The sequence below is a fragment of the Heterodontus francisci genome, chromosome 4, assembly GCF_036365525.1.
Source record: "Heterodontus francisci isolate sHetFra1 chromosome 4, sHetFra1.hap1, whole genome shotgun sequence".
Taxonomy (NCBI): Eukaryota; Metazoa; Chordata; class Chondrichthyes; order Heterodontiformes; family Heterodontidae; genus Heterodontus; species Heterodontus francisci.
In genome coordinates, this window is record NC_090374.1 from 3234465 (window position 1) to 3261347 (window position 26883).

The window sequence follows — 26883 nt, forward strand, 5'->3', positions numbered from 1 at the left end:
CTTGATAGGGTGGAAGCTGAGAGATTAACACATGGAAATATAATATTGCTATCACAGAGACATGGTCGAGGGAGGGGCAGGACTGGCAGCTTAATGTTCCACAGTATAGAATCTTCAGGTGTGACAGGGGAGGGGGTAAAAGAGGAGATGGCATTGCACTATTGATCAAGGAGTCAATTACTGCAGTAAGGAGGGATGATATCTTAGAAGGTTCCTCAAATGAGGCCATATGGGTAGAACTTAAAAACAAAAAGGGGGCAATCACTTGGCTGGGAGTGTACTACAGGCCTCCAAACAAACAGTCAGGAAGAGACAGAGGAACAGATATGTAGGCAAATCTCAGAGAGGTGTAAAATAATAGGATAATGATAGTAGGGGATTTCAACTTCCCCAATATTAACTGGGATAGTCTTAGTGCAAGAGGCTTAAAGGGGGTGGAATTCTTAAAGTGCATACAGGAGAGCTTTTTGAGCCAGTATGTCGAAAGTCCTACAAGAGAAGGGGCAGTACTGGACCTAATCCTCGGGAATGAAGCCGAACAAGTGGTAGAAGTGTCAGTGGGGGAACATTTCGGGGATAGTGGCCATAACTCTGTAAGGTTTAGGGTTGTTATGGAAAAGGACAAAGAGGGATCGGAAATAAAGGTATTGAATTGGGGGAAGGCCAATTTCAATATGATAAAACAGAATCTGGCCAAAGTGGACTGGGAGGAACTACTTGTAGGAAAGTCTACGTCAGACCAGTGGGAGTCATTCAAAAAGGAAATACTGAGAGTTCAGAGCTCATTAAGGTGAAGGGTAGGACCAACAAGTCCAGGGAACCCTGGATATCAAGGGATATACAGGATTGGATAAGGACATTTTTCCTCAAATCCCCTTTAAACATCCTTCCCTTTACCTTAAATCTATGCCCCCTGGTTCTTGACCCCCTCCACAAAGGGAAAAAGTTTCTTCCTATCTAACCTATCAATGCCACTCATAATTTTGTATACCTCAATCAGGTCCCCTCTCTGCTCCAAGGAAAACAACCCTAGCCTTTTCAGTCTCTCTTCATAGCTGAAATACTCCAGATCAGGCAACATCCTGGTGAATCTCCTCTGCACCCTCTCCAGTGCAATCACATCCTTCCTATAGTGTGGTGCCCAAGGAATCAAGGGATATGGGGAAAAAGCAGCAACAGGGTACTGAATTAGATGATCAGCCATGATCTTTTTTTGAATGGCGGAGCAAGCCCGATGGGCCGAATGGCCTACTCCTGCTCCTATTTTCTATGTTTCTTCTGCACTCTCTCCAAGGCCTTGACATCCTGACTATCTTTCTCATTGTTTACTACAATTCAGTTTCTTGTCATCTACAAACTTGGAAATTATGCCCCATGTACCCAAGTCCGGATCAATAAAATACAAAAAGAGCAGTGGTTCCTAAATTGTCAGCTTGAGAGCTGTGCCCAATCCTGGCATGCTTTCAGAGGGTCACGACCACAACCCCCAAACCCCATTCGCTCCCCCCACCCACCCTAGTATTGCCCGTGCTCTCCCCCTGCCGTCACACCCGCGCTCTCCCTCGCCTTTCCTCCTCAGTCACGCCCGCACCCTCTTCCCCCACCCCCGTCACGCTTCTGCTCTCCCTCTCCTCTCCCCCGTCACGCCCGCACTCTCTTCTGCCGCCATCCGTCCCACCCCCCGTCACGCGCGGGTGCGGACCCTCCCTCTCCACTCCCCCTACACAGGCACCCCTGCTTATGGCACCCTCCCCTCACCACCCTTCCAACAAGCACTGCCCTTACCTCTCTGGATCAGTGTTCACTCCAATGACAGGCTTGATCCGCCCAATCACTTTACTGGCCGAGAGCAGCATTGTGCCGTCACCTGCACACAATCAGATGTAATGCAGTCAGTGCCACTAAAAACATGGCCTACCGCCCCTCACACCTTCCCCTATCCCAAAATTTTCTTCCTTGCCAGACTGGGATTGTTGGGCTGTTTCTCGAGCCTCTGCTGCGTGCCAAGGATAAGCACCAGCCTCAATCCCAGGTTCACTTTACAAGGGCACGTTTTACTAGGGTTCTGCTGAAAACCGATCTGCTCCATGACTTCAACGTATACAGTGGCGCAGTGGTTAGCACCGCAACCTCACAGCTCCAGCGCAGTGGTTAGCACCGCAACCTCACAGCTCCAGCGCAGTGGTTAGCACCGCAGCCTCACAGCTCCAGTGCAGTGGTTAGCACCGCAACCTCACAGCTCCAGCGCAGTGGTTAGCACCGCAACCTCACAGCTCCAGCGCAGTGGTTAGCACCGCAGCCTCACAGCTCCAGCGACCCGGGTTCAATTCTGGGTACTGCCTGTGTGGAGTTTGCAAGTTCTCCCTGTGTCTGCGTGGCTTTCCTCCCACATGCCAAAAGACTTGCAGGTTGATAGGTAAATTGGCCATTAGAAATTGCCCCTAGTGTAGGTAGGTGGTAGGGAAATGTAGGGACAGTTGGGGATGTGGTAGGAATATGGGATTAGTGTAGGATTAGTATAAATGGGTGGTTGTTGGTCGGCACAGACTCAGTGGGCCGAAGGGCCTGTTTCAGTGCTGTATCTCTAAACTAAACTATAAACTCAGCAGCAACAGCAGTGGAAGGGTCCTGTCTGTACCTCCTCGCTGCCCTGGGAGCTCTACACTAAATCTGTTTTTTTTGTTTTCCAACCCCCGTTTTTTTTTCTCTCAAGGTGGCCTTTATACCCCGGGCCCCTTTTATATATTTCATGTCGAGGGGGCCTTTATTCCTCAGGCCCCCTTTAGATACATATTTTTAAAATAACTTTATTACAAACAGATAAATAAGCAAAAAAAAAACTCAAATTAAAATGCCATTCTCGGCGTCGATGATGCACTCCAGTCCCTGCGGTGCCCACCGGTCGCGGAAGGCCTCAAGCGTACCGGCGGACACCGCATGCTCCTTTTCCAGGGACACCCGGGCATGAACGTAACCGCGGAAGAGGGGCAGGCAATCAGGGAGGACGGACCCCCCGACAGCCCGCAGCCTGGACCTGTGAATTACCACCTTGGCCAGGCCCAGGAGCAGACCGACGAGGAGATCCTCCTCCCGGCCCGAGCCCCTCCGCACTGGGCGCCCAAAGATCAGGAGCGTGGGACTAAAGTGCAGCCAAATACTCAAAGAGGGGCTGCAACCTCGCACACGCCATATACATGTGAAACACTGACTCGTCCAGGCCGCAGAAAGTACAGGCGGTCTGGGAGTCCGTGAACCGACTTAAAAGTCTATTGCACGGGACTGCCCTCTGCAACACCCTCCACCCCAGGTCCCCGATGTAAAGGGGGAGGACTCCCGCGTACAGAGACCTCCATCGGGGTTTCCCCTCGCCGCCAGATGGTAACGCGGACTGCCAGGGTGTGTCGAGCCGGCTGACGAGGGCGAGGAAGTGGAGAGTGTGCAGTAGCAGCCCATACAGGAAACCCCTCCGCGCCGATTGTAATGACACGGAGGGCATTTCCGAGAGGCGGCTAGGGTTGTGCAGGACCGGCTCCGGAGGGGGGTTTCGGGGCCTGGGTCCGATGAACAGTTCCAGCTGAGGGGGGGGGGGTCGGCTCGGCCGGGAGCGCACCGCAATCCCGAGCTCCCTCGCCACCCGCAGTGAGGGGCGTCCCGGGGGCTTCGGCTACTCCTCCACCCGCCAGTCTGTCCCCGGAGTCGGCCGCCCGGACAGCCGAGGCGCTCTCCTCCGTCGGCAGGATCGGAATCGGAATAGATCCCGGTCAAAGACAGGCAACTCCCTCAGAGAGGCGTGGCTAACGGACTCCACCGGGAGCTGCGTGTCATCTTGAAGGCAGTGACACTGGCGGAAAAAATACGTTGCCAGCGCACACCATCTGGGAAGACACTCGACGTAAAGGTATCTCTGCAGGGTCCGAAGGTGGAGAGTCGCAGCCTGGGTGCGGACGCACACCAGCGACTGGCCGCCCTCCTCAATTGGGAGACTCAGAACCGCGGCACAGACCCAGTGTTTCCTCTTGCCCCAGAAGAAATCGACGAGTTTCTTCTGGATCTTGGTGGCAAATGCAGGGGGCGGGGCCAAAGTGACCAACCGGTACCACAACATGGAGACCACCAGTTGGTTTATGACCAGCGCTCGGCCCCTGTAGTAAAGCACTCGGAGCAGTCCTGTCCAGCGCCCAAGCCGAGTGGTGACTTTCGCCTCCAACTCCTGCCAGTTTGCCGGCCAGGCTTCCTCAGTGGGGCTAAGGTGGACTCCCAGATAGAGGAGGTGCGTGGTGCTCCACGCAAAAGGTGTCATCTCCTCCGGCAGGGACTCCACCCGCCACTGACCAACCAGGAGTCCGGAACATTTCTCCCAATTGATCCTCGCGGAGGACGCGGCAGAAAAGGTCTGCTGGCAGTCGCGCATCCTCCGCAAGTCAACAGGATCTGTGACCGCGAGGAGCACGTCGTCGGCGTAAGCCGAGAGGACGACCCGCATGGCCGGCTCGCGCAGAGCCAATCCCATCAACCTCCTGCGAAGCAGGCACAGGAACAGCTCCACGCAGATGGTGTACAATTGGCCGGACATGGGGCATCCCTGACGCACTCCTCTCCCAAAGTGAAGGGGTGCTGTCAAGGACCTGTTAACTTTGACTAGACACTCTGCGGCGGCGTATAAAAGTCGGACCCGGGCCACGAAATGCGGCCCGAGTCCGAAAGCGCGCAGAGTCCTGAAAAGGTATTCGTGATCCACCCTGTCGAACGCCTTCTCCTGATCGAGGGAGAGAAAGGCGACCGACTGACCAGTACTCTGGGAAAGATGGATCAGGTCCCGGACCAGGTGGATGTTGTCCTGGATGGACCGGCCCGGGACCGTGGTGGACTGGTCGGGGTGGATCATGTGGGCCAGCAAGGAGCCCAGGCGGGTAGACATAGCCCAGGCAAAGATCTTATAATCCGTGCTGAGGAGGGAGACCGGCCGCCAGTTTTAAGCAGGCGGAGATCGCCCCTCTTTGGCAGCAGAACGATGCAGCCTGAGGCCCTGATCGTGCTTGTGGCAGGGGAGCCTGAGGACCCATGCCAGGAGATGGACCCCGTGGCTCAGGGCCTTCTTCAGTGGAGGGACGTCTCCTCCTCTTATTTCGGGAGGGGCGTGGATGCTCAGAGACCTCCATGTCATCAGGGGCCTCTGTCTCCGAACCCACCTTCTGTCTGGTTACCCTGGGTCTGAGCCCAGCCCTGGGGCAGGTGGATTCCCAGGGAACGAGCCTTGGGCTGAGCTCAGGCTCGGGTAGTGTCACAGTGTCCAGGGGACGTGCCTCACAATGTTTATTTTTCCTCCGTGCCTTCCTTCCACTTGGACAGACACTCCCCACCCTGCCGGAGGCTATGAAAATCACAGCTTCTGGCACTGACTGAATGGTATCTGGTGGAGGTGCAGGGGAGGTGGGACGAGGTGCAGCAGCGCCACCCTGGGCTGCCAAGGTGGAGTTGGCAGCCAGGAGGTTGGAGTAGTTCGTACGAACATGCCCCACCCCCTTGGAGACATGGCACCGCGCCCCGTCCAAGGTCCAGAAGACGCGGTAGGCCGTCCCCTGGAACTCGACATTGAAATGGCCCTCTGTGACCTCCTCCCGCGCCAGCTGCGTGAATAGCTGGCAGCGGAAAGAGTACACATGCCGGAGGCTGTTCTCCCGAAGACCGAACAGGACTGGGGTGAGCCCCGTCTTTATGTCCCCCAGATGGTGCAGGTGGGGAAGGAGGAGCTCACCAGGAATGAAGGGCGGGACATTTGACAAAATGACACTTTGCGCAGTGGCCTCCAGGGGGTCCACTGGCAGAAAGGTCCCGCCCACTGTGAGCCCCTTGCTCAGAGCCAGAGACACCGCCCGCTCGGTCTTCAGGAAAAACACTGCCTTTCCATACATTTTAGAGGCTGCAACAATGGCCGAAGGGCCGACAACCTCGGCCATTGCCTTAACACATGCCTCTATCGTCATGTTTGGATGGACGTAGCTCTTGACCCCATGCTTTGATGTTATTAGTGCAAACGGTGACTGGGCAACAGCTGCAGTAGCCACAGCAGTATACGTGCGAGAAGGCCCCACCACCGGTGAAGAGGGACTTGCCATGGGGTCGCAAAGCCACGCCCACACTTAAGAAATAAACTAACAGTTTTTGAACTAAAGCAATATGGGGTGGGGGTAGAGGGGAATAGGGGTGCAAAGGACAAGGAGAGGAGAGGATAGACAGCTGAGTGTTGGGAGGGAGAGATGAGCTGTGAGGATGTTTCTGTGGTTCGGTAGTTGGAGCACCTTACTTCAGAGTTCACAGTCCTGTCTTCCAGTTAGGGGAGGGTTCTTCGCCCGGGTCGGTTAGTGCCGCCCGGTTCTCTCCTTTTCCGCTGTTCTGTAAAGACTGTGAAGACTTTCTTCAGCCGGGCAGCTCCAGCCACACAGTTGGGGGTGGGGAGGGAGCTCCTTTTGTGCAGGATGGCAGATAAACACAAGAGCAAAAACAGGGGCTCCCTATAGAATTTGGCAGCCCCACCCCTGGATCTTCTGGTGCCTCTTCCCTCCCCCAACAGCCCAAACAACAAACAGCTCTCTGGTGCTCCAACACCCACCTCTCCAAAATGACTTGCAGGTCATCTTAGTCTTGAAAAAGTGCAACAGTTCCACAGTAAATGCAGCTGTTTCCACTCTGCTGTCTCCCCTCTCCAGTTACTCCACTCTGCTGTCTCCCCTCTCCAGTTACTCCACTCTGCTGTCTCCCCTCTCCAGTTACTCCACTCTGCTGTCTCCCCTCTCCAGTTACTCCACTCTGCTGTCTCCCCTCTCCAGTTACTCCACTCTGCTGTCTCCCCTCTCCAGTTACTCCACTCTGCTGTCTCCCCTCTCCAGTTACTCCACTCTGCTGTCTCCCCTCTCCAGTTACTCCACTCTGCTGTCTCCCCTCTCCAGTTACTCCACTCTGCTGTCTCCCCTCTCCAGTTACTCCACTCTGCTGTCTCCCCTCTCCAGTTACTCCACTCTGCTGTCTCCCCTCTCCAGTTACTCCACTCTGCTGTCTCCCCTCTCCAGTTACTCCACTCTGCTGTCTCCCCTCTCCAGTTACTCCACTCTGCTGTCTCCCCTCTCCAGTTACTCCACTCTGCTGTCTCCCCTCTCCAGTTACTCCACTCTGCTGTCTCCCCTCTCCAGTTACTCCACTCTGCTGTCTCCCCTCTCCAGTTACTCCACTCTGCTGTCTCCCCTCTCCAGTTACTCCACTCTGCTGTCTCCCCTCTCCAGTTACTCCACTCTGCTGTCTCCCCTCTCCAGTTACTCCACTCTGCTGTCTCCCCTCTCCAGTTACTCCACTCTGCTGTCTCCCCTCTCCAGTTACTCCACTCTGCTGTCTCCTCTCTCCAGTTGCAGTTGCAGCAACACAGGTTCAGCTGCTCCCCCTGATTGCAGGCAGTAAATGCTTCCCAAATTGCCCAGCCAATCCCAGTTTTTTTTCCCTCCCTCCCTCCACCTCTATTCTAGCTGGAAGAATCCTGTGTGAAATGGGTTTGAACAGCCTTGTCTGTATTTGAATTTTGCTGTGTACTGATCAAGGCCAGAGAATGATGGATGTGAAGACATTAACAATGCAGCAAGCTTTCTTTTCTGATATCAGGGTAATATAAAGGGTGCTTTTCCTGATACCTAACCCATGCTGTCCCTGTCCTGGGAGTGTTTGATCCACAGCAGGATGGGGCTGTCACAGTGTCACACCTGGACAAAGCAACTTATCAGTCAGTCGGAGGCCAGTGCAGAGAGACTGAAGAGGTGATGACTATTAACGGCGAGTTTGGGACAATTTCTTGTCAACTCCCAAGAAACGTATCCTCTTATAGAGTATCCCCTCAAACAGGTAAATGGTACAGGAGCCCGGACTTCACATCAGGAAAAAGAGAGCATGTGCAGTATGTACTGAAGCAGTGTCATTGAGCACTTCACATCAAACCTTGTTTGGGCCCAGTTCCCAGCATGTACTGAAAGCAGTATGTAGCTGCCATTACCTCCGGCAGACACGATGGCATCTGCCCATTGCACCGTCTCCTCAGTGTAGTCCCTACGCTTCACCACACGAACCTCAATTCCTTCCTTACTGAAGAGGAAAGAGAGAATATAGAGTCATCGACAGTTAGGATTAGTCCTGCAGCATATTCTCCACTATCCCTTTATTCGCATGCTCTTTAATTTTCTTAACAAGTTTACTATGCAGTAACATAGGAAATAGGAGCAGTAGCAGACCATTCGGCCCCTCAAGCATGCTCCTCTATTCAATGTGATCATGGCTGATCTTCTGCCTCACCTTCACTTTCCAGCCCACTCCCCATATCCCTCTATCTCAGCCTTAAATATACTCAACAATGAGCATCCACAACCCTCCAGGATAGAGAATTACAAAGAGTCACAACTCTGAGTGAAGAAATTTCTCCTCATCTCAGTCCTAAATGATCAACCTCTTACCCTGAGACTGTGCCATGTTCTAGATTCCCCAGCCAGGGGAAACAACCTCTCAGTGTCGATCCTGTCAAGTCCTTTCAGCATAGAATCAAAGAATAGTACAGGAGGCCATTTGACCCATCGAGACTGCACTGCCTCTTTCGAAGAGCAATCCAGCCAGTCCCACTCCCCTGCTCCTTTCCCCCCTCAATAATTTATCCAATTCCCTTTCGAAGGCCACAGAATCTGTATCAACTACCCTAAAAGGCATTGCACTACAAATCCTAAACACTCTGTGCTAAAAAAGTTTTTCCTCGGGTCACCTCTGATTCTTTTGCCAATCACCTTAAATCAATGCTTTAATCTGTTTTTGATCCTTCAGCCATTGGAAATAGTTCCTCTGAATTTATCGAAACCCTTCACAATTTTGAACACCTCTATCAAATCATCTTTTAGTCTTCTCTGCTCCAAAGTGAAGAACCCCAGCTTCTCTTGTCTATGCACGTAACTGTAATAACCTCATCCCAAGCACCATTCTAGTGAATCTCTTTCATACATTCACCAAAGCCTTCACGTTCTTCCCAAAAGTGTGCTGCCCACAACTGGACACAATACTCCAGCTGGGGCCAAATGAGTATTTTATAAGCATTTAGCATAACTTTGCAGCCTGAATTTTACACACTGTAATGAAAACCCCACATGCCAAATGGAAAATATTAACTTCCTCATGTGGAACTTTGCTTGAGACCTTTACTGGAAATTGTTACAAGTCATTTGTAAAACAGAACAGCACGGAGTCAAGATGGCCACAAATATTTGCATATGAAAAAAGCAAAGGATTAGACTGGAGACAGACATGATTGATGTGATGTGATTGATGTGATCACATTTTATTTCAGATTTCCAGCATCCGCAGTATTTTGCTTTTATTTTAGTGTTTAATTCACTTCCACCTCTTCCAGGATTGTCTACCTTGAAGAAGTTCTGCTCTTCTCTCCGACGGGATTTTCGTTTGTCTCTTTTACCTTGTTCACCTTCATTGTTAACTCTGCTTCTCTTTCCACAGATGCTGCCAGACCTGCTGAGTGGTTCCAGCATTTCTTGTTTTTATTTCAGATTTCCAGCATCCGCAGTATTTTGCTTTATTGATAGATCCAGCCTAGCCAGAACAATGGGGTGCTCTCTGATTCAATTATCTGAGATAGCCTGGTCAATGTTGGTCATCAAAAACCATCAACACCCATTGACTGCACCCCCCCACCCCCACTAAGTATATCTGGGCAGCCTAAGGGGAGAGCCATGAATTTCAGAGACCATTCCAGAAGATTCTCGTTCAAACACAAAGGTGGTCATATCATGTGACTGCTTGGGCCACTTTGGAGATTTGTGAGTGGTGACTCAGAAGGCAGACTATAACTAAGTCATCAAGAGAGCTGCAACCTCCCTCCTCCAGAAAAGACCAAGAGAAGCCTTAGCTGCAACTATTAAGCCTCAAACCTACAGCCCAGCATAGCCAGCAACTCGGGGACAAGAATAAAGCCTCTCTTCTGCCTTCCAGAACCTGAGAACAAAGAACAGTACAGCACAGGAACAGGCCATTCGGCCCTCCAAGCCTGCGCCGATCTTGATGCCTGTCTAAACTAAAACCTTCTGCACTTCCGGGGACCGTATCCCTCTATTCCCATCCTATTCATGTATTTGTCAAGATGCCTCTGAAACGTCGTTATCGTACTTGCTTCCACCACCTCCCCCGGCAGCAAGTTCCAGGCACTCACCACCCTCTGTGTAAAGAACTTGTCTCGCACATCCCCTCTAAACTTTGCCCCTCACACCTTAAACCTATGTCCCCTAGTAACTGACTCTTCCACCCTGGGAATCCGCTTCTGACTATCCACTCTGTCCATGCCACTCAAAACTTTGTAAACCTCTATCATGTCACCCCTCGACCTCCGTCATTCCAGTGAAAACAATCCGAGTTTATCCAACCTCTCCTCATAGCTAATGCCCTCCAGACCAGGCAACATCCTGGTAAACCTCTTCTATACCCTCTCCAAAGCCTCCACGTCCTTCTGGTAGTGTGGCGACCAGAATTGCACGCAATATTCTAAGTGTGGCCTAACTAAAGTTCTGTACAGCTGCAGCATGACTTGCCAATTTTTATACTGTATGCTCCGACCGATGAAGGCAAGCATGCCGTATGCCTTCTTGACTACCTTATCCACCTGCGTTGCCACTTTCAGTGACTTGTGGACCTGTACGCCCAGATCTCTCTGCCTGTCAATACTCCTAAGGGTTCTGCCATTTACTGTATACTTCCCACCTGTATTAGATCTTCCAAAATGCATTACCTCACATTTGTCCGGATTAAACTCCATCTGCCATTTCTCCGCCCAAGTCTCCAACCGATCTATATCCTGCTGTATCCTCTGACAATCCTCATCACTATCCGCAACTCCACCAACCTTTGTGTCGTCCGCAAACTTACTAATCAGACCAGCTACATTTTCCTCCAAATCATTTATATATACTACAAACAGCAAAGGTCCCAGCACTGATCCCTGCGGAACACCACTAGTCACATCCCTCCATTCAGAAAAGCACCCTTCCACTGCTACCCTCTGTCTTCTATGACCGAGCCAGTTCTGTATCCATCTTGCCAGCTCACCTCTGATCCCATGTGACTTCACCTTTTGTATCAGTCTGCCATGAGGGACCTTGTCAAAGGCTTTACTGAAGTCCATATAGATAACATCCACTGCCCTTCCTTCATCAATCATCTTCGTCACTTCCTCAAAAAACTCAATCAAATTAGAGAGACACGACCTCTCCTTCACAAAACCATGCTGCCTCTCACTAATAAGTTCATTTGTTTCCAAATGGGAGTAAATCCTGTCCCGAAGAATCCTCTCTAATAATTTCCCTACCACTGACGTAAGGCTCACCAGCCTATAATTTCCTGGATTATCCTTGCTACCCTTCTTAAACAAAGGAACAACATTGGCTATTTTCCAGTCCTCTGGGACCTCACCTGTAGCCAATGAGGGTGCAAAGATTTCTGTCAAGGCCCCAGCAATTTCTTTCCCTTGCCTCCCTCAGTATTCTAGGGTAGATCCCATCAGGCCCTGGGGACTTATCTACCTTAATGCTTTGCAAGACACCCAACACCTCCTCCTTTGTGAGAATGAGATGACTGAGACTATCTACACTCCCTTCCCTTGGCTCATCATCCACCAAGTCCTTCTCCTTGGTGAATACTGATGCAAAGTACTCATTTAGTACCTCGCCCATTTCCTCTGGCTCCAAACATAGATTCCCTCCTCTGTCCTTGAGTTGGCCAACCCTTTCACTGGTTACCCTCTTGCTCTTTATATACGTTTAAAAAGCCTTGGGATTCTCCTTAATCCTGTTTGCCGATGACTTCTCATAACCCCTTTTAGCCCTCCTGACTCCTTGTTCCTTCCTACTGTCTTTATATTCCTCAAGGGATTTGTCTGTTCCTAGCCTTCCAGCCCTTACAAATGCTTCCTTCTCCTTTTTGACGAGGCTCACAATATCCTGCATTATCCAAAGTTCCCGAAACTTGCCAAACTTATCCTTCTTCCTCACAGGAACATGCTGGTCCTGGATTCTAATCAACTGACGTTTGAAAGACTCCCACATGTCAGATGTTGATTTACCCTCAAACAGCCGCCTCCAATCGAAATTCTTCAGTTCCTGCCTAATATTGTGATAATTAGCCTTCCCTCAGTTTAGCACCTTCACCCGAGGACTACTCTTATCCTTATCCACAAGTACCTTAAAACTTATGGAATTATGGTCACTGTTCCCGAAATGCTCCCCGACTGAAACTTGGACCACCTGGCCGGGCTCATTCCCCAATATCAGGTCCAGTTCGGCCCCTTCCCTAGTTGGACTAGCTACATCTTGTTTCAAGAAGGCCTCCTGGATGCTCCTTACAAATTATGTCCCATCTAAGCCTCTAGCACTAAGTGAGTCCCAGTCAATATAGGGGAAGTTAAAATCACCCACCACGACAACCCTGTTACCTTTACATCTTTCCAAAATCTGTCTACATATCTGCTCCTCCACCTCCCGCTGGCTGTTGGGAGGCCTGTAGTAAACACCCAACATCGTGACTGCACCCTTCCTATTCCTGAGCTCCACCCATATTGCCTCGCTGCATGACCCCTCTGAGGTGTCCTCCCGCAGTACAGCTGTGATATTCTCCTTAACCAGTAATGCAACTCCCCCACCCCTTTTACATCCCCCTCTATCCCGCCTGAAGCTTCTAAATCCTGGAACATTTAGCTGCCAATCCTGTCCTTCCCTCAACCAAGTCTCTGTAATAGCAACAACATCATAGTTCCAAGTACTAATCCAAGCTCTAAGTTCATCTGCCTTACCGGTTATACTTCTTGCATTGAAACAAATGCACTTCAGACCACCAGTCCCGCTGTGCTCAGCAACATCTCCCTGCCTGCTCTTCCTCTTACTGGCCTTATTTACTAATTTCCCCTCATTTATTTCACTTGCTGTCCTACTGCTCTGGTTCCCACCCCCCTGCCACACTCGTTTAAACCCTCCAGAGTGACGCTAGCAAACCTCGCAGCCAGGATATTTGTGCCCCTCCAGTTTAGATGCAACCCGTCCTTCTTGTACAGGTCCGATCTGTCCCTGAAGAGATCCCAATGGTCCAGATATCTGAAACCCTCCCTTCTACACCAGCTGCTCAGCCACGTGTTTAGCTGCACTATCTTCCTATTTCTAGCCTCACTGGCACGTGGCATTGGGAGTAATCCCGAGATTACAACCCTAGAGGTCCTGTTTTTTAACTTACTACCTAACTCCCCCTGCAGGACCTCATCACTCTTCCTGCCTATGTCATTGGTACCGATGTGTACCACAACCTCTGGCTGTTCACCCTCCCCCTTCAGAATGCCCTCTGTCCGTTCAGAGACATCCTTGACCCTGGCACCAAGGAGGCAACATACCATCCTGGAGTCTCTTTCACGTCCACAGAAGCGCCTATCTGTGCCCCTGACTATACAGTCCCCGATAACTATTGCTCTTCTGTGCTTTGTCCCTCCCTGCTGAACAACAGTGCCAGCCGTGGTGCCACTGCTCTGACTGCTGCTGCTGTTTTCCCCTGATAGGCCATCCCCCCCCAACAGTATCCAAAACGGTATACTTGTTAGAGAAGGGGATAGCCACAGGGGATTCCTGCACTGACTGCCTGCCCCTTCTAGCGGTCACCCATCTATCTGCTTGCACCTTGGGTGTAACCACTTCTCTAAAACTCCTGTCTATGATGCTCTCTGCCACCTGCATGCTCCTAAGTGCATCCAATTGCCACTTCAACCGATCCATGCGGTCTGTGAGGAGCTGCAACTGGGTACACTTCCTGCAGATGTAATCGTCCGGAACGCTGGAAGCGTCACAGACCTCCCACATCTCACAGGTGAAGCACTTCACCCCTCTAACTGACATTTCTAGCACTAATTAATAAATAAAAATAAATACTTATTAAATCCTTACTAAATTGTTATAATTAACTATATGGTCCCTAGTGCTAGATTCCTACTATAAATATTAAAAGCTAACGAAACACAGTAATCTCTTCCCTCTGGTTTAGACACAATACCCAGTCTAGGATGGCCTGTTCTCTACTTAGTTCCTCAACATATTTGTCCTAAATTATTGACTCAAAGTTTCCCCACCACCGGCATTAGGCTAACTGGTCTGTATGTAGTTGTCAGTTTTAGCCCTCTCCCTTTCATTTTTTGAACAGCATGTAAAATTTACAATCCTCCAGTACTCTGGCAGCATCCCATGTCCAAGGAGGTTTGGAAGATTGTGGTCAGAGCGTATGCAATTTACATAGGGAGAAAAAAACGTGATCCTTACCGTAGACTGTCCACCACATGCTGCACGTTGATGTTGTGAATGTGGTGCCGCTCCAGTAATCCGCTGTAACTGGATCCCTTCGTGGCAAGCTGCAAACACACAATGCTGGATCAGGCTGGGTACTGAGGGACAAGTGGAGACACAAAAAGTGGGCAGGTAGGAGGCAAATACAGTCAAACAAAGTGAATGTGATATAGAACAGAGAGGGGTCCTACGGTTAGATTTTCAGGAGCTAGGAAGGAAGTTAAAAAGTAGAGTGAAGGTAGTAGATTCAGAGTTATACAGCACAGAAACAGGCCCTTCGGCCCACCGTGTCCGTGCTGGCCATCAAACTGTTAGCGAGAATGAATCTAGAAGAATCACTCGACACTCAGGTCTGCTCCAATGTCAAACAGTTTATTTAGTTACGCCGGCGGGGAGCAGGTCACTGGGCTGTCCAGATGCTTCTCCACTGAACAAAGGAAAATCATCCATACTTATACATTTTCAAACAGTTACTCAGCCCATCCCGGCCGGACATGGTCCAATCACAACGATTATCGATTATATACATTGATTATTAGAGCCAATAGAAGCGGTTACTGGGCAAAGAGGGGCTGCATGACCGGCCCATACACAGATAGGGGATTTCTCATGTTTTCCATACCCCCTTATCTTCACCTCGTTACCGGCCCATACACAGATAGGGGATTACTCATGATGTTTTCACCTCGTTACAGGCTAGCACCTTTGTCAGCATTCCACAAGGGCATCTGCTTTTCATTTTAATTAGCCTTTTGTTTGAGATTACTCAACTCATGTGGAATGTGGTCAAGTTCACTGAGCCCCATGGTGCTTTGCAACCTCCTCACTGTTCACTAATATTATATGTTACTGGTTACTCAAATAATATTTAAACATTATGATATTTACGGCAGGTGCCTCTGCGCTTGGGAATACATAAAATCATAAGAACTAGGAGCAGGAGTAGGCCGTCCGGCCCCTCGAGCCTGCTCCGCCATTCAATAAGATCATGGCTGATCTTTTCGTGGACTCAGATCCACTTACCCGCGCTCCCACCGTATCCCTTAATTCCTTTATTGTTCAAAAAGATATCTACCTTAGCTTTAAAAACGTTTACTGAAGAAGCGTCAACTACTTCACTGGGCAAGGAATTCCACAGATTAACAACCCTCTGGGTGAAGAAGTTCCTTCTTAATTCAGTCCTAAATCTGCTCCCTCTAATCTTGAGGCTATGCCCTCTTGTCCTCGCTTCACCTGCCAGTGGAAACATCCTCTCTACTTGTATCTTATCTATTCCCTTCATGATTTTATATGTTTCTATAAGATCCCCCCTCATTCTTCTGAACTCCAATGAATATAATCCCAATCTACTCAGTCTCTCCTCATAAGCCAACCCCCTCAATTCTGGAATCAACCTAGTGAACCTCCTCTGCACCCTCTCCAGTGCCAGTATATCCTTTCTCAAGTGAGGAGACCAAAACTGCACACAGTACTCCAGGTGCGGCCTCACCAGTACCTTATACAGCTGCAACATAACCTCTCTGCTTTTAAACTCAATCCCTTTAGCAATGAAGGACAAAATTCCATTTGCCTTCCTAATTACTTGCTGTACCTGCAGACCAACCTTCCGCGATTCATGCACAAGGATACCCAGGTCCCTCTGCATAGCAGCATGCTGCAACTTTTTACCCTACCCTCCAACAAAACCTATCTATTCCCATTTTCCAGCACCTGGCCTGCAGCCCTGTATGTTATGGCATTTCAAGTGCTCATCTAAATACTTCTTAAATGTTGTGAGGGTTCCTGCCTCTACCACTCTTTCAGGCAGTGTGTTCCAGATTCCAACACCCACCCCCACCCTCCCCCCCCCGCGTGGAAATTTTTTCCCTCAAATCCCCTCTAAACCTCCTGCCCCTAACCTTAAATCTCTGCCCCCTGGTTATCGACCCCTCCGCTAAGGGAAAGGTTTCTTCCTATCTACCCTATCAATGCCCCTTATACTTTTGAACACCTCAATCAGGTCCCCCCTCAGTCTTCTCTGCTCTAAGGAAAAAAGCCCGAGCCTTTTCAGTCTCTCTTCATAGCTGAAACGTTCCAGCCCAGGCAACATCCTGGTGAATCTCCTCTGAATCCTCTCCAGTGCAATCACATCCTTCCTATAGTGTGGTGACCAGAACTGTACACAGTACTCCAGCTGTGGCCTAACTAGTGTTTTATACAGCTCCATCATAATCTCCCTGCTCTTATATTCTGTGTCTCGGCTAATAAAGGCAAGTATCCCATATGCCTTCTGAACCACCTTATCTACCTGTGCTGCTGCCTTCAGTGATCTATGGACAAGTACACCAAGGTCCCTCTGTACTTCCTAGGGTCCTACCATCCATTGTATATTCCCTTGCCTTGTCAGTCCTCCCAAAATGCATCATCTCACACATTTCAGGATTAAATTCCATTTGCCACAGCTCCGCCCATCTTACCAGCCCATCTATATCATCCTGTAATCTAAGGCTTTCCTCCTCACTATTTACGACACCAACTTTTGTGTCATCTGTGAACATACTGATCATACCTCCTATATTCACGTCTAAATTATTAATGTACACTACAAACAGCAAGGGTCCCAGCACCGATCCCTGTGGTACACCACTGGTCACAGGCTTCCAATCGCAAAAACAACCCTCGACCATCACCCTCTGCCTCCTGCCACTAAGCCAATTTTGGATCCACTTTGCCAAATTGCCCTGGATCCCATGGGCTCTTACCTTCTTAACCAATCTCCCATGTGGGACCTTATCAAAAGCCTTACTGAAGTCCATGTAGACTACATCAACTGCTTTACCCTCATCTACACACCTAGTCACCTCCTTGAAAAATTCAATCAAATTAGTTAGACATGATCTCCCCCTGACAAAGCCATGCTGACTATCCTTGATTCATCCCTACCTCTCCAAGTGGAGATTAATCCTGTCGCTCAGAATTTTTTCCAACTGTTTCCCTACCAGAGATTACACCCAGTGTCATGAGAGCAGAAATAGGAAGATAGGAAGAATCTAATCCCTTTAATGGGATGTGGGTGTCACTGGCAAGGCCAGCATTTTTTGCCCATCCCTAATTGCCCTTGGTGGTGAACTGCCTTCTTGAACCACTGCAGTCCATCTGGTGTAGGTACCCCGACAGTTCTGTTATGGAGGGAGTTCCCGGATCCTGAGCCAGCAAGAGTGAAGGAACGGCGATATATTTCCAAATCAGGATGATGTGACACTTGGAAGGGAAGTTGCTAGTGGACACATTTCCAGGTGTCTGCTGCCTTTGTCCTTCTAGGTGGTAGTGGTTGTGAGTTTGGAAGGCACTGAGGATAGGGGGTATTTGTGGAGCCATCTCTTCCAGTTAATTGTTTAATTGTCCACCACCATTCACAACTGTATGTGGCAGGACTGCAAAGCTTAGATCTGATCCATTGGTTGCGGGATCGCTTGGTGAGTTGCTGCAGTGCATCTTGTAGATAGTACACACTGCTGCCACTGAGAGTCAGCGGTGGAGGGAATGAATGTTGAAAGTGCCAGATGGGGTACCGATCACATGGGCTGCTTTGTCCTGGATGGTGTTGAGCTTCCCGAGTGTTGTTGGAGCCGCACCCATCCAGGCAAGTGGAAAGTATTCCATCACAGTCCTGACCTGTGTCTTGTAGATGGTGGACAGGCTTTGGGGAGCCAGGTGGGCAGTTACTCGCCTCAGAATTCCTCGTCTCTCACCTGCTCTTGTAGCCACTGTATTTATGTAGCTACTCCAGTTCAGTTTCTGGTCAATGGTAACACCCAGGATGTTGATAGTGGGGGATTCAGCGATGACAAAGTCATTGAATGTCAAGGGGAGATGGTTAGATTCTCTCTTGTTTGAGATAGTCATTGCCTGGCACTTGTGTGGTGTGAATCTTACTTGCCACTTATCAGCCCAAGCCTGAATATTGTCCAGGTCTTCCTGCATATGGACATGGACTGCTTCAGTATCTGAGGTATTGGAAATGGTATTAAACATCATACGGTCATCAGCGAACATCCCCACTTCTGACCTTATGATGCAGGGAAGGTTATTGATGAAGCAGCTGAAGATGGTTGGGCCTAGGACACTACCCTGAGGAACGCCTACAGTGATGTCCTGGGACTGAGATGATTGGACTCCAACAACCACAACAATCTTCATTTGTGCTAGGTATGACTCCAAACAGTGGAGAGCTTTCCCCCTGATTCCAATTGACTCCAGTTTTGCTAGGGCTCCATGTTACCATACTCAGTCATCAAATGCTGCCTTGATGTCAAGGGCAGTCACTCTCAGCTCACCTCGAGTTCAGCTCTTTTGTCCATGTTTGGACCAAGGCTGTATTGAGGTCAGGAGCCGAGTGGCCCTGGCGGAACCCAAACTGAGCGTCAGTCAGCAAGTTTTAACTGCTTACGTGGCACTCGACAGCAATGTTGACTACACGTTCCATCACTTTGCTGATGATCGAGAGCAGACTGATGGGGCAGTATGTGACGGATTGGATTTTTCCTGCATTTGTGGATAGCACATACCTGGGCAATTTTCCACATTGCCGGGTAGATGCCAGTTTGTAGCTGTATTGGAACAGCTTGGCGAAGGGCGTGGCTAGTCCTACAGCACAGGTCTTCAGTATTATTACCAGAATGTTGGCAGGACCCATAGCCTTTGCCGCATCCAGTGCCTTCAGCCATTTCTTGATATCACGTGGAGTGAATCGGATTGGCTGAAGACTGGCATCTGTGATGCTGGGAACCTCGGGAGGAGGCCGAGATGGATCATCAACTCGGCACTTCTGGCTGAAGATGGATGCAAATGCTTCAGCCTTATCTTTCACACTGATGTGCTGGGTTCCCCCATCATTGAGGATGGGGATATTTGTGGAGCCACCTCCTCCAGTTAATTGTTTAATTATACAGTACCATTCACAACACTATGTGGCAGGACTATAGAGCTTAGATCTGATCCATTTGTTGTGGGATCGTTAGCTCTGTCTATCGCATGCTGCTTCTGCTGTTCGGCATGCAAGTAGTCCTGTGTTGTAGCTTCACCAAGGGTTGACACCTCATTTTGAGGTTTGCCTGGTGCTGCTCCTCGCATGCCCTCCTGCACTCTTCATTGAACCAGGGTTGATCCCCTGGCTTAATGGTAAAGGTAGAGTGGGGGATAGGCGGTGACATAGTGGTATTATCACTGGACTAGTGCCTAGTGGAGTGGTGTGAAACAGGGCTGTGTTCTCGCACCCACACTTTTTGGGATTTTCTTCTCCCTGCTGCTTTCACATGCGTTCAAATCCTCTGAAGAAGGAATTTTCCTCCACACAAGATCAGGGGGCAGGTTGTTCAACCTTGCCCGTCTAAGAGCGAAGTCCAAAGTACGGAAAGTCCTCATCAGAGAACTCCTCATTGCTGACGATGCTGCTTTAACATCTCACACTGAAGAATGCCTGCAGAGTCTCATCGACAGGTTTGCGTCTGCCTGCAATGAATTTGGCCTAACCATCAGCCTCAAGAAAACGAACATCATGGGGCAGGATGTCAGAAATGCTCCATCCATCAATATTGGCGACCACGCTCTGGAAGTGGTTCAAGAGTTCACCTACCTAGGCTCAACTATCACCAATACCCTGTCTCTAGATGCAGAAATCAACAAGCGCATGGGTAAGGCTTCCACTGCTATGTTCAGACTGGCCAAGAGAGTGTGGGAAAATGGCGCACTGACACGGAACACAAAAGTCCGAGTGTATCAGGCCTGTGTCCTCAGTACCTTGCTCTACGGCAGCGAGGCCTGGACAACGTATGCCAGCCAAGAGCGACGTCTCAATTCATTCCATCTTCGCTGCCTTCGGAGAATACTTGGCATCAGGTGGCAGGACTATATCTCCAACACAGAAGTCCTTGAAGCGGCCAACATCCCCAGCTTATACACACTACTGAGTCAGCGGCGCTTGAGATGGCTTGGCCATGTGAGCCGCATGGAAGATGGCAGGATCCCCAAAGACACATTGTACAGCGAGCTCGCCACTGGTATCAGACCCACCGGCCGTCCATGTCTCCGTTATAAAGACGTCTGCAAACGCGACATGAAATCGTGTGACATTGATCACAAGTCGTGGGAGTCAGTTGCCAGTATTCGCCAGAGCTGGCGGGCAGCCATAAAGACAGGGCTAAATTGTGGCGAGTCGAAGAGACTTAGTAGTTGGCAGGAAAAAAGACAGAGGCGCAAGGGGAGAGCCAACTGTGCAACAGCCCCAACAAACAAATTTCTCTGCAGCACCTGTGGAAGAGCCTGTCACTCCAGAATTGGCCTTTATAGCCACTCCAGGCGCTGCTTCACAAACCACTGACCACCTCCAGGCGCGTATCCATTGTCTCTCGAGATAAGGAGGCCCAAAAGAAAAAAAAGAAGTAACCCAGATACCCAGGGTATTGCTCTGGGGACATGGGTTCAAATCCCACCACAGCAGAAGGTGGAATTTGAATTTAATTAATAAATCTGGAATTAAAAACTAGTCTAATGTTGGCCATGAAACCATTGTCGATTGTTGCAAAAACCCATCTGGTTCACTAATGTCCTTCAGGGAAGGAAATCTGCTGTCCTTACCTGGTCTGGCCTACATGTGACTCCAGACCCACAGCAATGTGGTTAACTCTTACATGCCCTCTGAAATGGCCTCGCAAGCCACTCAGTTGTACCTAACCGCGACAAAGTCTATAAAAATGAATGAAACTGGACGGACCACCCGACATCGACCTAGGCACCGGAAACGACAACGGCAAACCCAGCCCTGTCGATCCTGCAAAGTCCTCCTAACTAACATCTGGGGGCTTGTGCCAAAGTTGGGAGAGCTGTCCCACAGACTAGTCAAGCAACAGCCTGACATAGTCATACTCACTGAATCATACCTTACAGACAATGTCCCAGACACTGCCATCACCATCCCCAGGTATGTCCTGTCCCACCGGCAGGACAGACCCAGCAGAGGTGGTGGCACAGCGGTATACAGTAGGGAGGGAGTTGCCCTGGGAGTCCTCAACATCGCCTCCAGACCCCATGAAGTCTCATGGTATCGGGTCAAACATGGGCAAGGTAACCTCCTACTGATTACCACCTACCGCCCTCCCTCAGCTGATGACTCAGTACTCCTCCATGTTGAAAACCACTTGGAGGAAGCACTGAGGGTGGCAAGGACACAAAATGTACTCTGGGTGGGGGACTTCAATGTCCATGGTGCTTGATAGCACCACTACTGACCGAGCTGGCCGAGTCCTAAAGGACATAGCTGCTAGACTGGGTCTGCAGCAGGTGGTGGGGGAACCAACACAAGGGAAAAACATACTTGACCTCATCCTCACCAATCTGCCTGCCGCAGATGCATCTGTCCATGACTGTATTGGTAGGAGTGACCACCGCACAGTCCTTGTGGAGACGAAGTCCCGCCTTCACATTGAGGATACCGTCCATCGTGTTGTGTGGCACTATCACCGTGCTGAATGGGATAGATTTCGAACTGATCTAGCAATGCAAAACTGGGCATCCATGAGGCGCTGTGGGCCATCAGCAGCAGCAGAATTGTACTCAGCCACAATCTGTAACCTCATGGCCCGGCATATCCCCCACTCTACCATTACCATCAAGCCAGGAGACCTACCCTGGTTCAATGAAGAGTGCAGGAGCGAATGCCAGGAGCAGCACCAGGCATACCTCAAAATGAGGTGTCAACCTGGTGAAGCTACAGCCCAGGACTACTTGTATGCCAAACTACGTAAGCAGCATGCGACAGACAGAGCTAAGTGATCCCATAACCAACGGATCAGATCTAAGCTCTGCAGTCCTGCCACATCCAGCCGAGAATGGTGGTGGATAATTAAACAACTAACTGGAGGAGGTGGCTCCACAAATATCCCCATCCTCAATGATGGGGGAGCCCAGCACATCAGTGCGAAAGATAAGGCTGAAGTATTTGCAACAATCTTCAGCCAGAAGTGCCGAGTTGATGATCCATCTCGGCCTCCTCCTGAAGTCCCCAGCATTACAGATGCCAGATTTCAGCCAATTCAAATCACTCTGCGTGATATCAAGAAACGACTGAAGGCACTGGATACTGCAAAAGCTATGGGCCCTGACAATATTCCGGCAATATTACTGAAGACCTGTGCTCCAGAACTTGCCGCGCCCCTAGCCAAGCTGTTCCAGTACAGCTACAACACTGGCATCTACCCTGCAATGTGGAAAATTGCCCAGGTATGTCCTGTACACAAAAAGCAGGACAAATCCACCCGGCCAATTACCGCCCCATCAGCCTACTCTCAATCATCAGTAAAGTGATGGAAGGTGTCATCAACAGTGCCATCAAGTGGCACTTGCTTAGCAATAACCTGCTCAGTGACACTCAGTTTGGGTTCTGCCAGGGCCACTCAGCTCCTGACCTCATTACAGCCTTGGTTCAAACATGGACAAAAGAGCTGAACTCAAGAGGTGAGGTGAGAGTGATTGCCCTTGACATCAAGGAAGCATTTGACCGAGTATGGCATCAAGGAGCCCCAGCAAAACTGAGGTCAATGGGAATCAGGGGGAAAACCCTCCGCTGGCTGGAGTCATACCGAGCACAAATGAAGATGGTTGTGGTTTTTGGAGGTCAATCATCTGAGCTCCAGGACATCACTGCAGGAGTTCCTCAGGGTAGTGTCCTAGGCCCAACCATCTTCAGCTGCTTCATCAATGACTTTCCTTCAATCATAAGGTCAGAAGTGGGGATGTTCGCTGATGATTGCACAATATTAAGCACCATTCGCGACTCCTCAGATACTGAAGCAGTCCGTGTAGAAATGCAGCAAGACCTGGACAATATCCAGGCTTGGGCTGATAAGTGGCAAGTAACATTCGCGCCACACAAGTGCCAGACAATGAACATCTCCAACAAGAGAGAATCTAACTATCTCCCCTTGACATTCAATGACATTACCATCGCTGAATCCCCCATTATCAACATCCTAGGGGCTGCCATTGACCAGAAACTGAACTGGAGTACCCAAATAAATACCGTGGCTACCAGAGCAGGTCAGAGGCTAGGAATCCTGAGGCGAGTAACTCAACGCCTGACTCCCCAAAGCCTGTCCACCATCTACAAGACACAAGTCAGGAGTGTGATGGAATCCTCTCCACTTGGCTGGATGGGTGCACAGTGGCGCAGTGGTTAGCACCGCAGCCTCACAGCTCCAGCGACCCGGGTTCAATTCCGGGTACTGCCTGTGTGGAGTTTGCAAGTTCTCCCTGTGTCTGCGTGGGTTTCCTCCGGGTGCTCCGGTTTCCTCCCACATGCCAAAGACTTGCAGGTTGATAGGTAAATTGGCCATTAGCAATTGCCCCTAGTATAGGTAGGTGGTAGGGAAAATATTGGGACAGGTGGGATGTGGTAGGAATATGGAATTAGTGTAGGATTAGTATAAATGGGTGGTTGATGGTCGGCACAGACTCGGCGGGCCGAAGGGCCTGTTTCAGTGCTGTATCTCTAAAACTAAAACTAAGCTCCAACAACACTCAAGAAGCTCGACACCATCCAGGACAAAGCAGCCCGCTTGGTTGGCACCCCATCTACAAACATTCACTCCCTCCACCAGCGATGCCAGTGACAGCAGTGTGTACCATCTACAAGATGCACTGTAGCAATGCACCAAGGCTCCTTAGACAGCACCTTCCAAACCCGCGACCTCTACCAACTAGAAGGACAAGAGCAGCAGATGCATGGGAACACCACCACCTGCAAGTTCCCCTCCAAGTCATACACCATCCTGACTTGGAACTATATCGCCGTTCCTTCAGTGTCGCTGGGTCAAAATCCTGGAACTCCCTTCCTAACAGCACTGTGGGTATATGTACCCCACATGGACTGCAGCGGTTCAAGAAGGCAGCTCACCACCACCTTCTCAGGGGCAATTAGGGATGGGCCATAAATGCTGGCCTGGCCAGTGACGCCCACATCCCATGAATGAATAAAAAAAACCTGTTTTAGTTAACCACGGATGGTGGGTCCCACACTTGGAATTTTTCTTTCTCATTGGAATCTATCTATTCTGTGTATTCTGAAAAATCCCCTTAAATGTCTGCCACTGCATCTCTATTGGCCAATACCTTAACCTGATTTTGCCAGTTCACTTTAGCTAGCTCTGCTTTCTTGCCCTCATAATTGCCCTTATTTAAGTTTAAAATGCACGTCTTGCACCAACTCTTCTCTCCCTCAAACTGAATGTAAAATTCAATCATATTCTGATGTCGACTACTTAGGGGTGCCTGAACTGAGGTCATTAATTAATCCTATTTCTTTGCACAATACCAGGACGAGCACAGCCTGCTCTCTGGTTGGCTCCAGAACATATTGTTCCAAGAAATTATCCTGAAAACATTCTATGTATTCCACATCTCGGCAACCTCTGCCCATCTGATTTTTCCAGTCGAGATGTAGGTTAAAATACACAATAATTATCCCCACCCCTGACCCTCCCCCCCCACTCCCTCCCCCACCCTCTCCCTCCCCATCCTCCCCCCACTCACCCGCTCCTGCAGCTCCACCTCCTCCCGCTCGCCCTCCAGGCGACACCGCTGTAGCTCGAACTCAAACCGGGTTGTTTTTGCCACCACGGCCACTCGGCCGGGATGGAAAGGACCGGAACACGTGGACAAGGCCCGAGGCCTCCGTCCAACCAAAACAGCACCCACCAGACCCCTGCGCAGCAAAGCGAGTGCCATCGACCAGGCCGACCCCGCGACTGAAACTCTGCCCTCAGACAGTCCTCGGTCTCCGGCCCCGAAATCACCACCAAAAAACTAGGCCGCAACACGCTAACACGCATGCGCAGACTGGCGGGGCCCAGAGCATGCTGGGAAATGTAGTTCACAGAAACAAAAACAGCAAGTGCTGGAAATACTCAGCAGGTCAGGCAGTATCTGTGGAGAGAGAAACAGAGTTAATAAAAACAGCGAGTGCTGGAAATACTCAGCAGGTCGGGCAGTATCTGTGGAGAGAGAAACAGAGTTAATAAAAACAGCGAGTGCTGGAAATACTCAGCAGGTCAGGCAGTATCTGTGGAGAGAGAAACAGAGTTAATAAAAACAGCAAGTGCTGGAAATACTCAGCAGGTCAGGCAGTATCTGTGGAGAGAGAAACAGAGTTAATAAAAACAGCAAGTGCTGGAAATACTCAGCAGGTCAGGCAGTATCTGTGGAGAGAGAAACAGAGTTAATAAAAACAGCAAGTGCTGGAAATACTCAGCAGGTCAGGCAGTATCTGTGGAGAGAGAAACAGAGTTAATAAAAACAGCAAGTGCTGGAAATACTCAGCAGGTCAGGCAGTATCTGTGGAGAGAGAAACAGAGTTAATAAAAACAGCAAGTGCTGGAAATACTCAGCAGGTCAGGCAGTATCTGTGGAGAGAGAAACAGAGTTAATAAAAACAGCAAGTGCTGGAAATACTCAGCAGGTCGGGCAGTATCTGTGGAGAGAGAAACAGAGTTAATAAAAACAGCAAGTGCTGGAAATACTCAGCAGGTCAGGCAGTATCTGTGGAGAGAGAAACAGAGTTAATAAAAACAGCAAGTGCTGGAAATACTCAGCAGGTCGGGCAGTATCTGTGGAGAGAGAAACAGAGTTAATAAAAACAGCAAGTGCTGGAAATACTCAGCAGGTCAGGCAGTATCTGTGGAGAGAGAAACAGAGTTAATAAAAACAGCAAGTGCTGGAAATACTCAGCAGGTCAGGCAGTATCTGTGGAGAGAGAAACAGAGTTAATAAAAACAGCAAGTGCAGGAAATACTCAGCAGGTCAGGCAGTATCTGTGGAGAGAGAAACAGAGTTAATAAAAACAGCAAGTGCTGGAAATACTCAGCAGGTCAGGCAGTATCTGTGGAGAGAGAAACAGAGTTAATAAAAACAGCAAGTGCTGGAAATACTCAGCAGGTCGGGCAGTATCTGTGGAGAGAGAAACAGAGTTAATAAAAACAGCGAGTGCTGGAAATACTCAGCAGGTCGGGCAGTATCTGTGGAGAGTGAAACAGTGTTAATAAAAACAGCAAGTGCAGGAAATACTCAGCAGGTCAGGCAGTATCTGTGGAGAGAGAAACAGAGTTAATAAAAACAGCAAGTGCTGGAAATACTCAGCAGGTCGGGCAGTATCTGTGGAGAGAGAAACAGAGTTAATAAAAACAGCGAGTGCTGGAAATACTCAGCAGGTCGGGCAGTATCTGTGGAGAGTGAAACAGTGTTAATAAAAACAGCAAGTGCTGGAAATACTCAGCAGGTCGGGCAGTATCTGTGGAGAGAGAAACAGAGTTAATAAAAACAGCAAGTGCTGGAAATACTCAGCAGGTCAGGCAGTATCTGTGGAGAGAGAAACAGAGTTAATAAAAACAGCAAGTGCTGGAAATACTCAGCAGGTCGGGCAGTATCTGTGGAGAGTGAAACAGTGTTAATAAAAACAGCAAGTGCT

At 49.7% G+C, this 26883-nt stretch overlaps 1 protein-coding gene across 5 annotated transcripts in view; it reads right to left on the bottom strand.

Moving 5' to 3' along the window:
- nadk2 (NAD kinase 2, mitochondrial) overlaps positions 1-25240 on the bottom strand; it is a 122497-nt gene extending 97257 nt beyond the window's left edge. For all 5 annotated transcript variants that reach the window (XM_068029079.1, XM_068029080.1, XM_068029077.1 and 2 more), the window contains exons 1-4: positions 24954-25240; positions 14367-14455; positions 8033-8121; positions 1786-1867 (exon numbers count right to left, since the gene is read on the bottom strand). In XM_068029079.1, coding sequence (XP_067885180.1) covers positions 1786-1867; positions 8033-8121; positions 14367-14455; positions 24954-25148 — 455 coding nt within the window. In that variant the 5' untranslated portion in view covers positions 25149-25240. The remainder of the gene's footprint in view (positions 1-1785; positions 1868-8032; positions 8122-14366; positions 14456-24953) is intronic.
- Positions 25241-26883: the final 1643 nt, after the last annotated feature.